The sequence below is a fragment of the Eptesicus fuscus genome, chromosome 2 (assembly GCF_027574615.1).
Source record: "Eptesicus fuscus isolate TK198812 chromosome 2, DD_ASM_mEF_20220401, whole genome shotgun sequence".
Taxonomy (NCBI): Eukaryota; Metazoa; Chordata; class Mammalia; order Chiroptera; family Vespertilionidae; genus Eptesicus; species Eptesicus fuscus.
In genome coordinates this window covers 86,226,596-86,241,191 of record NC_072474.1, presented here as the reverse complement: position 1 = coordinate 86,241,191, position 14,596 = coordinate 86,226,596, and the positions used below count along the sequence as shown (strand labels likewise).

The 14,596-nt window shown below is 45.4% G+C and overlaps 1 protein-coding gene across 1 annotated transcript in view; it reads right to left on the bottom strand.

Moving 5' to 3' along the window:
- The window catches only part of SCFD2 (sec1 family domain containing 2), a 326,381-nt gene that overhangs the window by 26,675 nt on the left and 285,110 nt on the right, over positions 1–14,596 (bottom strand). Inside the window, exon 6 of the mRNA XM_008140306.3 lies at positions 8,540–8,685. Coding sequence (XP_008138528.2) covers positions 8,540–8,685 — 146 coding nt within the window. The remainder of the gene's footprint in view (positions 1–8,539; positions 8,686–14,596) is intronic.

Here is a 14,596-nt window from a genome sequence, read left to right as displayed (position 1 = left end):
ATATTACAATTGCATTTGACCTAGCTATTCCACTTGTAGGAATTTATCCTATAAATATGCTGATATATGTAAATGATGCTCATAAAGAGCTGTTTATTGTTTGTAATAGAAAAGATTGGAAACAACTCAAGGGCCTATCATTAGGGAGCTGTTCAATAAAGGGATGCATCCACAGGAGGGGACGCTATGAAAGGGAAGAGGGAAGTCCTCTGTTGACCTGGCAAAAAGGAAGGTGCAGAATAAAATGTGGGTGAAAAAAGCAAGGTGAGAAACAGTGTACGATGGGGCTGGACTTATGTGAAATGTGTCATGTGTGTATTTGTTGGAATACGGAAAAAATAAACTCTGATGTGATATACAGAGACTAACATGAGCAGTGATCATGGGACAGGGGACTGGAGAAGGGACAGACGTGGGAGGGAAACTTTTCAATGTATTGCTTTTTTAATTTTTATTTTTTCAATGTATTTCTTTATAAAAACACAGTTAAAACACCACTACAAACAGCAACAGGATTTTTTCACTTGTTGAAAATGAATAGATTGTGCATGGAAGAGAATAGAGTAAAACACACCCAAGGTTCTGGGAGTGGGGGATATTATTTTCTTCTTTTTTCAAAATTTCCAGAATTAACAAGTATACTTCTAGAAGGACAATGTAATCCAATAAATACTTGCAATGATACGAAAAATAAAGGTCATAGAATGACCTTTGAATTCTATAAAACTTCCTTGAGTAAACCGTCTTCAGAGTCCTGTCATCATGGACATTTGATCTCTTAAACTTCAACACTCATCTCTTTAAACTGCTCCCAAGTTACATATTATGGAGAAGAGACATCTCAATTCTTTATCAAAACAACTAAGCACAGCCTGGCCGGTGTGGCTCAGTGATGAGCGTTGACCTATAAACCAAGAGGTCATGGTTCGATTCCAGGTCAGGGCACATGTCCGGGTTGTGGGCTCGATCCCCAGTGGGGGGCATGCAGGAGGCAGCTGATCAATGATTCTCTCTCATCATTGATGTTTCTATCTCTCTCTCCCTCTCCTTTCCTCTCTGAAATCAGTAAAAGTATATTAAAAAACAACTAAGCACAGAACAATAAGTAACACTGTGCCTTTATTTATTTATTTTTTATTTATTTTTATTTTTATTTTTCATTTAACACTGTGCCTTTAATAAGCAAGATTTGGAAAAGACTCGCTCAGGTACAAAGTGGTACTTGTTTTGTGACTTAGCCCACACCTTTCTTCGATTTTCTAGTTAGGGTTTTAATAATGAGAACCTTTGGCTCCTGCCTCTCGGCCGTGTAGCTTGGATTGCTTTGTGCTCCGAATCCTGTCCCTGAACTCTGACTGGAACGGACCGCTTTGGCAGTGGCTTCTCAGATGAGAAACCTCGGGTGGTCCCGGAATTTTCTACTCAGCCAGAAGCTACCCACTTCTGAGAAAGGACCACAGAGAAGGTGGTGATCGGGGACAGGATGTCTTCCGCAGCGCCCTGCTCAACGTTTCCCTCACACGCCAGAAAGGGCCGGAGGGGAGATGAGTCGTGTAGTTTGTCTCAACATTAACAGGGTTAACCATAGTAATTTAATTTTCCTAATCAAGCATTCCCTGCCAGTTCTCCTTTATTGGGGGGTGGGGAGAGGAGAGGAATTAAAGACACAGACATTTTCATCCTTCCTTTATCTTGCTGGTCATTTATCCCTTGCTTACACCACATCCAGTGTGTGTTGGCAGTAGGAGTCTGTGCCCGCCACAATCACTCAGACACCAGGTTCCTCCACTCCTTCAGGCCCCGAGGTCCCCACCGCAGCCCTTGCAGCTCATCATCAGACGAGGAAAGAGAGTATGGAGGGTTTCCAGAGAGATTTCAGGGGCTCTGCCCGAAAGTGATCTGTATCACCCCCACTATAATTCATTGGCCAGAATTAGTCACAAACCTACATTTCCCTGCAAGGGACTCTGGAACAGGTGGCCTCACTGTGCCAGGGGGAAAAGAAGTGGAGTTCGGGGGTCCACATACATTGTCTCTGCTGCAGACATATTGTAAAGTCGGATTGAAACATGCACATAATTAATCCCTTAACAACTGACAAATTGCATGTTGTAGGCAAAGTACTATTAAACCCTTTTCCCTTCTGCATAAGAATTTGACCTTTGGTTAACTTTTTAGCTGTTTCCCTGGAAACCTGATAAGGGAAGAATGTCAAACTCTAGCCAGGCAAGATTGCTTAGGATAAAAGTGACCCCTACTTGGTTAACTGCATTAGACTGGGAGGACTATAAATACTGGATAGAAGGCCGGACCTTTGGGCTTCTCTGAGTCTGTTGACTCTTGCACGACTGGCATACCTGGGCACGTGCCTTGGAGGGACGCTGGAAGCTACACTGTGCAGTTGTTCCAGAGAAATTGGCTCCTATGGGAGACCAGGGCTTTAAGGCAGGGAACTGCCCCTCCTCTCCCCGCACAACCCCCCTCCCCCCCCCGGCCCCCAATGTGAGTCTAGTTCCCGCACTCCTGAGCTGTCACCTCGGGACCAAACTGAGTAGCCATGGTCACAGGGACTAACTACTCCAGGGAAGGAGAATGCCCGCTGCTTCCCAATGGTGAGCTGTGTCCCTGCCTTGGGCAGACTGGTGCCAAGGGGCGGCTATGACCACAGAGCCGACTTACCCGCCAGGCACACAACACACAGAGCCTGTGTAGAACCCGTGAGACTTTTGGGGACCCATGAAAATACAGTAATTTCTTTTAAAATTAGAAGAAAAAAATTAACTTTTAGGTCAAAGAGAATGTTTTGATATATACTATTTATATACTTGTCTCTACACCAATACAATGGCATAATAAAATGTTTGGTATTTTTTATTTTTATAGAGGAAGGGGGCCACAAACTCAAAGCTGCTTAGGGCCATGAAAATCATATTACCCTGTATGACAGTGTCCTGAGGCTGTCTGAAGGTTTGTTAGAGCCCAAAGAGACTCCCGATGGGTATTACATATGAAATAATTACAGTTACAAAAAGTGATCTTACACCAGAAACTCTTTTTTTTTTTTTTTAAGTTAACTGGTTTATTCAAGGTCACAAAGCTGGTGAATGGTGAAGTCAGGATTTGAACCCAGGCAGGTGGCTTCTGAGTGTTCCTTCTGAAAACTAAACTGCCTGATGAGAAACTCTTTTTCTTTAAATGGCCAGTATCTCTTCTAGAACAAACTGCACTTTTAAAAATGCCATATTTAATTAAATTAGGAAAAATAAAATATTTATGTCTATGTACATGGTTATTCTTTTGTGAATGAGATAATGTGTGATTAGGTCTAGAAGACTTGTTGAGGATTCTTGCTCTCGAAGAAAAGTATTGACATAGCAGGAGTTTCTGCCAGTATGCACGTCAGAGATAATTTTGAGAAACTAGCTTAACTCCAATATCTTCTTGAATTTGGTGCACATTAAAGATGGCCCAGGATTAGTGTCCAAGAAAACCTGAGTTGTTACCACAGCCACATCCCAGGGGTCAGGGCTGCCGACCTCGCTTTGCCGGTTGGTGATGGTGCAGCGAGGAACTCAGTCCTGCTCCTGATGATGCTTCTGCCTTTTCTGCCAAATTGACTCTCAACAGCCAACGCCTCGGGAAAACGTGTAGACGTGTAGAGACAATATTCATTCTGTTTCAATCCCAGACTGTTCAAAAACATCTGTTCAAATCTGCTCATGGCTTTGACTATTCCATGGGTTATTTATTTTTATTTTTTGCTATACTAAGGTATTTTCTCCTTTCATCTTCTTAAAGAAAATGGTTTGCCCATCCATCCATCCATCCGTCCATCCATCCATCCATCCATCCATCCTTCCATTCATCCATCCTTCAAAGTAGAAGCAGATTATGCACTTACAATTTTGTTGAGTGCAGTCCCTTCCATTTTAATCTGAGGACACGGAAGCCCAGAGCTAGTACTAGGGTGCACGCGTTCACAGAGGCATTTAGAAGCAGTGAAGGACGGCCGCTTTCCCAGACCCCAGTTTAGTCCTGGCTCAAGCTGCTTCTTTCAGAAAGGACACTAGCAGGTCTGGGTTCGGGGGGCAGAGCCAGGAGGAAGAACAGAGTGCAGCCCTTGGCAAAGAGCACCTGGTGGCCAGGGCAGGGGTGTGACCGAGACGGGCCGACAGACTGCGCCGAGAGCCACGTTTCACCAGGCACAGGATGGAACAAGCCTCCACGGGTACGGCTGCTTCGCAGTGCCCTTGTTCAACATGCCAGAGGCACAGAAGACGGCACGCATCTGTGGAAAGTTTTCTCCGACACAGCACAGCGCTGCGAAACCTCTGCCAAAGCAAGTCGTGCGAGAGCCACATGGCATTTCTTTCCGAGAGGGCTCGCCAGCTCCTGGCCCTGAGACATGCCTAATACCCTCCTGCTGCCGCCGCTGCGGAGCTCAGCCCATCGAGCACTGGCACTGGGGAGGAGGCGGGACCTCCCGTTAAACTGGAAGAGTTGAAACGAAACGCATAAGACTCGCTGCACCAGCAAAACTGGGGCTTAGGTTTCTAGTCAACGGTGTCTGCGAACAAACAGGACCTTTCCAGTCACACTGGTGTCAGCAGTGAACCCCTACCTCGCACAGCAGCCAACGGGACAGTCGGCTTGAGGGCCACACTTTCTGGTAGCCCATCTCCTTAGCAAAGGAAAAGACGAAACGCTACAAAAGAGGACAAAGAGAAGGCCTATTTTGTCCTTCACATAGTGCGGTCTATGTGTCGGCTCCTGTCCCGAGAGCTTTACGTGAATGAACTCACCTAATCCTCAGGGCATCTGTATGGGGAGCGACTGTTATTAGCTCCTTCCTGCAGAGGAGGAGCCGGGCACAGAGAGGGGAAGCAACTTGCCTAAGGTAACAGAGCTAGTAGGGGGCAAAGGCGGACTATGGATCCAATAGCTCAGGGTCTCAGACTGTTCTGTTAACCTCTGTGCTAACCTCCCTCTCACTAACCATGGAGAACATAAGAAATACCATCCATGCTGGATAAGACCCCCCATCCAGGATCCACCCACCCACTGGCCCACTGGGTGGCAAGCATTGAGCGCGGCTCTGCCTCCAGCTTTGGTGGTGTGCTCCTCCAGTCAGGCGCTTCCACAGCAGCCTCTGGGTCCCCCTCACCCCCGCTCCTGTCTGAGCCAGAGGAGGGCCAGGTCTGTGTTGAAGTTCAGGACTCGTTTCTGGAAGCCCAGAGATTTTATATGTACTTAATTCTTGGTATGAAATCAGTCTCCTTGAAACAAGGAGAGGGATGTCTGCTTTCTGTATCTGAGCTGTGACGGACACTTTTCCCTAAAGGGCTAAAGGACGACGTTAAACCAGAGGTGCCTCTAGTGTAAACAAAAGACACAGGGGTGTCTGAGAGGCAGCTTGTGCAGGCTGCACTGGGAGGGAGGGGCTGGCAGGGGCCCGGAGATCCAGGGAGAGCCCAGATCTGCAGTGCTGCTCAGAGCTGGACCGGAACCCAGGGCCGGACCAGGCCTAGAGCTCTGCCAGGTATTCTGGGGATGCCTGGACATCTCAACCAGCTAGACAGAAAGCACACATTTTTTCCTAGAGCCACAGGATTGAGGACCAGACTGGGAGGAGAAATGGACAGAAAGTTGCCCGGCCAAGACCTGTCTTTAAAACTAGACACAACTGGACTCTGATTCTGGTCTGAACATTTGTCCTTTTCTAATTACACGCACTTTGTGTCCCGTCAAATCTTCTGATATGTAATAAAGACATGTGCATTGCATACAAGATGCACCCAACAAATACTTATTAAGCATCTCTTATGTGCAAGATACCACTCTAGTCACTAAGGGTATGGCAGTGAACAAACCAGATCAAAATCTGTCTGTGAGTTAAAGCTTCTTTAAATCTGAAAAATATTAAAAAACCAAAATAGGTAAAATTTACCCATAATCCCATCCAAATAGTTTTCTCTAGATATGCAAATACAGAGAAAGAAGTCACAGGCCCTCCTTGTCCATCCAACCCTTCCCATCCCTCACAAAGTACCCATTACAAATTTTTCCAAAAAATTTAAAGACTGACTAAATATACATACCCATATACTTTTTATCATTATATTTTTTAACCAAAATAGAATGATGCTTTATGGAATGATCTACAACATGTATTTTTTTTTTTCACCTAATAGATCATGCACCTCTGTTTTAGTTAGAATTTTCTGAGAAGCAGAGCCTGAGACATGGGTTCAAGTATAGTCTCTGCTCAGGACACTTAGATCCACCCCATTCATTTTCATGGTTGCACAGCACTCCACTGTCTCTATATCATTATTTAATCCCCTTGAGGTATACACACACACATTGCCCGCCCCCCGCCCTTTGTCCCCATGTTTCATTCACCGGGGAAAACCCATTTTCCAGGGCTCTGAGGTCTGGAGAAATGAGAGTGTTGGCAGCAGGGAGATGAAGTCTAGGAAGCTTATCATTGTCCTTACCATGCCCCAGATTTATAGCGAATGCATAATTATGTGAAATTGGCCAAATCAGTCACCATGATGATCATAACAGTGAAAAGACCTCATTAATTTAGTGGTTTGTTTTCCCCTTTGACAACTCTAGTATCTACTCACATCTTGACATTCTTTGCTCTAAATTTCATCAGTTCTATCATGTCTTGTGGAACTAGTCTATACCACAGTATTTAAGACTGCTATTTTAAAAAATATATTTTTATTGATTTAAGAGAGGAAGAAGGAACAGGGAGAGAGAAATAGAAACATCCATGATGAGAGAGAATCATGGACTGGATGCCTCCTGCAAGTCCCCCACTGGGGATCAAGCCCACAACCTGGGCACGTGCCCTTGACCAGAATCAAACCTGGGACCTTTCATTTCGCAGGCCAATGCTCTATTCACTGAGCCAAACCGGCTAGGGCAAGATTGCTATTTTGTAATAGCAAAATGGCATATAATTAATTATCTGAGTGACTGCACCTGTATTTGTGGAAGAGATGTTTTAGATCACTGAATGAAGGATGGGAACTTGTGTTTCTAAGTTGAGTGCCAGTTCCTAAGGTCTTTTATACCTTGATGGGTGATTTCAGATGCCCGTCAGCACCATCAATCAATATTTCTATAGCCTCCATGAGAACCACAGTACAGTAAGGGAGGAGACTTTGCATTGGCAGCCAAGTCCTGGCATCTGGCCCTGGTCACCTGTGTGCCTGTGGCAGGTCCCTTGGCCTTCCTAGATCTGGATAACGGTATGTCTCTGGCTTACTTGTCGTGAGAATGAAAGGAAACATGGAAGGCAGGAGTGCTCTTTCAGTATCAGCTGCTCTATGAACGTATGGGGGGAAGAGTGTGGGCTTTGCTAGGCTGCAGTGGGTCACCTTTGCTCTCGTGTACATGCCTGCCTTAAAGCCAGCATCCTGCAGTTGTCAGTCTTCACTAACAAAACATTTCCCTCTTGGCAAATAGCGTGGGTTTCAGTGAAGATTTCATGGGAGATGGAGGAGAAGGCTCCTTCACACGCACAAGCAAAGCTCAGTGACCTGTCCCACCAGAGACACCTGCTCTTCCTTGAAAGCTCATTGTGGCGACCAGGAGCCTGGCTTCGGTCTCCTTCCTCATCCAACAGAGACTGCCCCGCCCCCCAGGCTCCTGTCTTCCTTCACTCCTGAAGCTTCCCTTTGGCTCCTCCCTGCTGGGTTTTTAGAGAGCAATTACTCCTTTATTCATGGATTCCTTACATCTTCCTACTCACAGTCAAACACTCCCCCTCCTCCTTAGAGAGCAGTGAGGGACTTTCAAGTCACAAATGCTTTTGCTATCACCAACGTTTTTTTCCATTGCCATAATACTATTAGATAATTTTATTATTCTAATTGTTCAGAATGTTATGGACTGCTTAGATCCAGAAACCTGGGAACCACCAAAGGCCAGCCCCTCATGTGGCATCTGTAGAAACTGGGGACAAAGAAGGGAAGGGACTTGCCTAAGGTTACAGATGAAGGTTGCGACAGCCATAGTTATAAAGTGCTGACTGTCCCAAACCAGCGCTCACGTCACTACATCAAGCCTGCTGTACCAATGCATCGGGATGCTTTTTTTTTTTTTTTTTTTAAAGGACATCAGGCCTAACATAGCCTGTATATTTATTTTTTAAAATGTTTTATTAATTTTAGCGAGAGATAGAAACATCAATGATGAGAAAGAATCATTGATCGGCTGCCTCCTGCATGCCCCCTACTGGGGACTGAGCCCACAACCCTGGCATGTGCCCTGACCGGGAACTGAACCATGACCTCCTGGTTCATAGGTCGGTGCTCAACCATGGAGCCACACCTGCTGGGCTTGGAATGCATTTAGATTCAGGGGAACCCAGAACTTTGAGCGGGAAAGGGACTTGGAGTTCATCTAGAACAGATCCCTCATTTTAGAGAGGTTAACGTGGAAATTTTTCTTATACCCTTTGAATCCTAAAAATACCACACAGATGAAATGGTTCCTTTATAACGTATGTACTAGTACTTGCCTGGTGGGTATGGTTTCCAGGAACATACACAGACTTGAACTGCTTCATGAGACTCCGAGCTCCGGCAATGTCCCGGAGCGACGTGAAGAGGGCATCCACGGCGGTTTTGGATTGGTGGAATGTCAGGTTAACTGAAGAGTCGCAGCCTGAAACAAAGCAGAGGCATTTTCTTGGGTGAACAGATATTTAAATTAAGTTTTAGTCAATGCAGCTTGAGCTCGATGTAACACAATTGGTATGTTTTTTAAACCCTATTTCCCCCCAGCAGTTCACTCACTGGGCTGCTTCAATCACCCACGAGCAATGAAACGTTGAATATAAATGCCTTTGACAGAAGCAGAACTCAGAAGTGCCTGGGACCGCAGCCGTTGGCTTCAATCCCCAGACTGCAGACGTTTCACAGAGAGAAAGCTCCCCAGGGTCTACCGTCCTCAGAACACAGTCTGGGAAAACTGGGGGAGACACGGGAAAATACAAGAGTGCTGTGATGAACCTCTCTCGCTTGAACGCCACCAACAGTTTCCATGAAACAGGACAGCAAGACTGAGAAAGATGACAGAGTTCTCCGATAACAGAGCATGCTGGGATGGGCATCTTTCTCCCGTGCTAACAAAACAGATGGCGTATTTCAAAAGGCAGCCATTCAAAGTCAATCCAACTCAAAGGGGGCCTAATAAGAAGACCCCTCTCAGCGACGATTCTATTTCTTTTAGAAACGTATAATAGATGAATGCATTCTCTATCTTGTTAGAAGCTCATGCAGAGGAGGAGGATTGTGGGTAAGTCAGAAGTTAAAAAAGAAATAGAGAAAGATTCGAGGTGGGCATGTTTGACTCTCTTCAATACCGCGTTAACGCATTAATCCTCACATCACTCATATGAGATTGGAGCTATTATCTCCCCCAGTGTAGGGATGAGGACTAAGTAGCATTCCTGTCAGCAGGTATTGCCAATGCACCTGCTCAGTCACGCTGGACGTCGCCTGTAGGCTTGGGGACCTTTTCCCATGTACCCTGACTGCTTCTTACCTCAAGTAGCTGATGTCTCTCTCTCTCTCTCTCTCTCTCTCTCTCTCTCTCTCTCTCTCTCTCTCTCTTTCTCTCTCTCTCTCTCTCTCTGTCTCTTTGTTTCTGTATCTTTCAAGGGCTTTCTCCAATTGTGGGAGCATGTTTGGCCTCTCTGTGGAGCAGGCAGGGGAGTCAGCACTCACAGGAACAGCCCAGCTTGCTCATCCCGTGGGAGAGCGATTCTGAACTGTGGTCTCCACAGCTTTCCCAGGGGGTCCCAGCAGGACCGAGTCCCAGTTGCCCACAATTGTCACTCGCTCAGTAAGGCCCCCCTTTTGGCTTTCCCTCCTTCCTTCCCTGTCTCACTTCCCTATTTCCCGACTGCTTCCTGGGATTCTTTTCCAAATGCAGTACTTGCACCCAACCCTGTCTCAGGGCCCCAGAGCTTCTGCAGCCACTTGAACACAGCAGCCTGGATCCAAAGCCTGTATTCCTGGGTTCTTTTGGGGGAACAATTTTATTAAGATAGTACTCACATACAATACTATTAACCTGTTTAAATTTTACAACTCAACAGCTTTAAGTATATTCACATTGTTGTACAGATGTACAATCATCATCATCACAATCAATATTAGAACATTTTTATCACTCCAATAAGAAACTCCATGCCCATTAACTGTCATTCCCCATTTCCCTGTAACCCTCCCACCCCACGACCCTTCCCCCATCCATGCTTTCTCTCTCCATGGATTTATCTACTTCGGACATTTCATATACATGGACGCATAAAACATGATCTTCTGTGACGGCTTCTTTCACCTAGCATAGTATTTTCGGGGTTCATCCTAGTTGTAGCATTTATTGGTATTTCATTGTTTTTCTTATTGCTAATATTCATTGTATGGATATACCACATTTTACATATCCATTCATCAGGTGATGGACATTTGGGTTATTTTCACATTTTGGTTATTATGGATATGCTAGTTTTATTTTTGAGTGGACATACATTTTCAATTCTATTGGGTGTGTATCTAGTAGAAGAATTGCTGAATCATATAGAAACTCGGTGTGTAGCCTTTGGGGGAACTGCCAGAGTGCTCCCCGAAGTGTCTGCACCACTTTATATTCCCCCAGCAGGCAAGAGAGTTCTGATTTCCCCGAATCCTCAACAATGCTTATTATCTGTCTTCAGGATTGTAGCTATCCCAATGGGTGTGCACTGAGGAGACCCTGGTTGATTTTGATAAAGAGAGAAATCATTTTTAGGGAGTACAGCTAGATCCAAACAAGCTTAAACTAGAAAGGAGTGCTTGTAAAGTACATAGGAGCATCCAAACCCAGCGGCAGCGGACTCAGGGAGGTGGATGTGAGTAGCTGAGCCCCTCCTCGTAATTACTGTGGACCACTGTATAAAACTCTTACAGGGTGGGCATAATTAGGAACTGTTTTTACTCACATTTCTGACACCAAATGTATGTTTGTTCATCCACACCAACCGATTCTCTAACTCTTCAGACACCAACTTAGTGCCCTACAATTCCATTCAGTTCTGACACTGACCATGCGAGGTTAGTGCAGACACCTCAGTTTAAGGGCTCAGTCCCACAAGGCCTGGAAATTATGGATTATACACTGAAATTAAGCAAAGGCTACATGATTGCAAAGAGTTAGGTCACCTGTGGTGTAGGCTGTTGGACAAAAATGTTCAGAGATTACTGGTAATGAACAAAATGAAACCTACAAAAAAATAAGACTGCCAAAGAAATTGTTGGAAGGAAAATAAAAAGTCCTAAATTCGACGGTAAAGTAAAACTTTCCTGAAAAACAGTCAATTACCAACTGTAGGAAGGCAACTTCTGCCCAAGCCATCAATTCTTTCTAGCATGCCTGGCATCCTTAAAGCAAGGGACACACACACACACACACACACACGCACGCGCGCGCGCACACACACACACACGTGGTTTAGAAATGTAGATCAGAGAGGACAATGGCTTGTGCAAGATCACATCCCTATCCCTTGCAAAGTCAGAGTTCAAAATGTCCCTTTGATCACAGATGTGAGCTCTTCCATGTACACTGCCTCCCCCATTCAGAATCTCCTCTGTGAATGCAGCTCATTCCAAATTCATGCTGTGGTTAATAGCGAAGAGATGATGTGGACGATGGAAGGGGATGAGTCTTTTCTATGAAAATAGTGATCATTATAATCCCTTACGTTAGGCACTATTCTAAGAAGTTTATACATACTAGTTCATCTAGTCTCCTCAGAAACCCAGCAAGTTAGGAACTATTATTCCCATTTTGTGGATGGGGAAACTGAGCCAAAGAGAAGTTAAATAACACAGAGTCACTCAACTACTAGGTAGAAAAGCTAAGATTCAAACCCTCGCAGTCTAACTCGAGTTGGTCCTGTTAACCAACTGCTTTCTTTCAGTGGTGCTAAGACCACATATATAAAAGATCAATAAAACACTTAATTCACTCTAAAGATGGAAGAAATGCTTTTCAAAACAGAGTGAGTGCCTTCCTTCTAGGGAAGACCTGGGCCTGTCCCTGGTGGTAGACACTCACCATGGGGTTTGCAGCTGGACCCCAGGCTCGTCTTTGAGCCACACAAGGCGTGAGGTGCCCCGGGCCTGGCTGCGCACTCGCCTTTGGATCTCTGCTCCCAAAGGTGCTGTCCTCGTTACTTCTAATAAGCCCCTGACAGCCGGTCCCATTGAACCAGCTTATGAGATAACAGTGTTCGGTAAGGGAGCTCTGAGTGTACAACGCCAGTCAATTCTCACGTAATCCACTGGTTACACAGAGAATAAACCAGAGGCTGACCCTAGACTTCAGCCAGGCACGAACTGTGTGCTTCAGGTGCCTATTTCTTGATAAGGGAGGCCCCCCCAATCCCTAGGGCACCCCTGTGTTCTTCTAAAATAGGGATGACTCATGCCCCTGCGATTTCTTTCTCTGAAGGGATCGGGGATCCCCTGGGTAGGGGTCCAGTTACTCCTCAGAGCAACAAAATCGGGCTCCTGTGTCGGTGCCTGCCCTTCTCCCTTCCCTCTCACCCGTCTCCACTTACTGAGGTCCCTCCGCTTCGGCGGAGTGAGAACAGTGGTTTCCATGGTTTTGTGCACTGCAGGGACCCACACTTTCAGCAACAATGAAGCTAAGACGGAGAGAAGGCTGAACCGCTAAATGATCCTCCTGGGATGGCTGAAATGAAGCTGGGCTTCTTACTTGTCTGGTTCCACACGTTTGGTTGTATTCCTTAGGTAGCAAGGAGAATAAAGCATCTCATCTCAGGAGGCTGCTGTGTCCTGGGCCTTTGTCTGGATTGGAGCTGAAGTAGCCATCATCTAAGGCCTTCCAACACACATACACATGCACACACACACACACATGCAAATACACACACGTACATGCATGCACACGCACATACACGCACACAAAGTACACACACAGCGCGCACCAAGGGGCAGGACAAACGTAAAGCATGCCACTTCTGTGGCTGACTAAGCTGAGGGCGTGACTAAAATAGGATTTGAAATGTGTTCTCCTCATAGCTCGGAAGGTCCCTCCCATCTGACTGATAAGAACTAGGACCCAAAAATGTTTGAGCCTGGTCAAGAGGTCCTTTTGTCATCTGGACCCAAGTTACCCAAGGCTGGCCTCCTCATCCTTGGGCTGGCCCGAGGTTGAAGACGCCAGGCCCGTTTTCCAGTTTGCATCCTGCCTTCCTGCCTCTCAGGAACCCCCTGGTGGCAGGGCCCCACCTCCATGGGCAGTGAGAGAAAAGGTCAGCCTGGGAGTGGGACTCGGCCAGAAAGGGCAGAGCACCAGGAGGTCATGACCTCCCTCATCCATCCAGCTGTCTGACATCGCCTTTTCTCTCTTTTCAAACCATTGTTTCAAAGACGGAGTCTTTTCTCATGGTTCTCCATAAATTCTTGGTAAATAAAAAAACACACATAAGCAAAATAAAAAACCAAATAAGCCCCAGCAAGTGTCGTCCCCTCTGAGAGCCTGTAGGGAGGTTGACTGCATAAACCACTCCTGAGTAGGCAGTGCTGGTCAGTGGTAAGTAAAGCTACAATAGAAGCCCTCTTTGTCAAACATGCTTGGGCCATTTAAAGATGGGGATCACAAACATCAATCCTCACACACATATATGTGTAGAAATAAAACATTTTATTTAAAATTAAAACATACATGTCCATTTTTTTCACTAATCTTTTGAGGAAAGGCCAAGCAAGGTCTTTTCTTTGAGTATTGTTTGTTGATAAGAGTTCTGTCTTTTTAAAAAAAACAAAACCATTATGTACCGTGTAGAATTTCAAATTTCAGTTCATTGAAAGCGGACAAGATGTTAAAGACACCTGCAGCACAATCTGAGAGCAGAATTATTTTAGATGTAACATGTTTTTTTCCTACAACCTTTTACAATCGCCTTCTCACACCTCATTCAAAAGCACTTTTAAAATGCTTTACTGAGTCTTTCAAAAGCTTTCAATTTGGTTTTCACTGAAACAGTTTTCTTTTTGAATTCATATTTAATCAGTGTGTAAGAACATTTAATTATGGTTTAAACTTAATAACAAGTATAACTGTCATACACTGGTTTGGAAACAAACTCAAAAGTCTTGGGAATCATACAACTCAGCCCGAGAGGGCACATGTGCCTGGGCACATGGAGGCTGCCCTTGAGCCATGAGGGCTCAGAGTTTCTGTGTTAGTCATTTTGCTTCATAGAGGGATTGTGCCTGGCCAGTATGGCTCAGTGGTTGAGCAGGGACCTATGAAACAGGAGGTCACAGTTCGATTTCTGGTCAGGGCTCATGTCCGGGCTGTGGGCTTGATCCCCAGAGTGGGGCATGCAGGAGGCAGCTATTTAATGATTCTCTCTCACCATTGATGTTTCTATCTCTCTCCTTCTCCCTCCTATCTGAAATCAATAAAAAAAATATTAAAAAATCTACTCATAGAGGATTGTAAAATGTCAGTTATTCTGGTAAATGGCTCATGTGGAGGCTGGTTGAGAACGTAT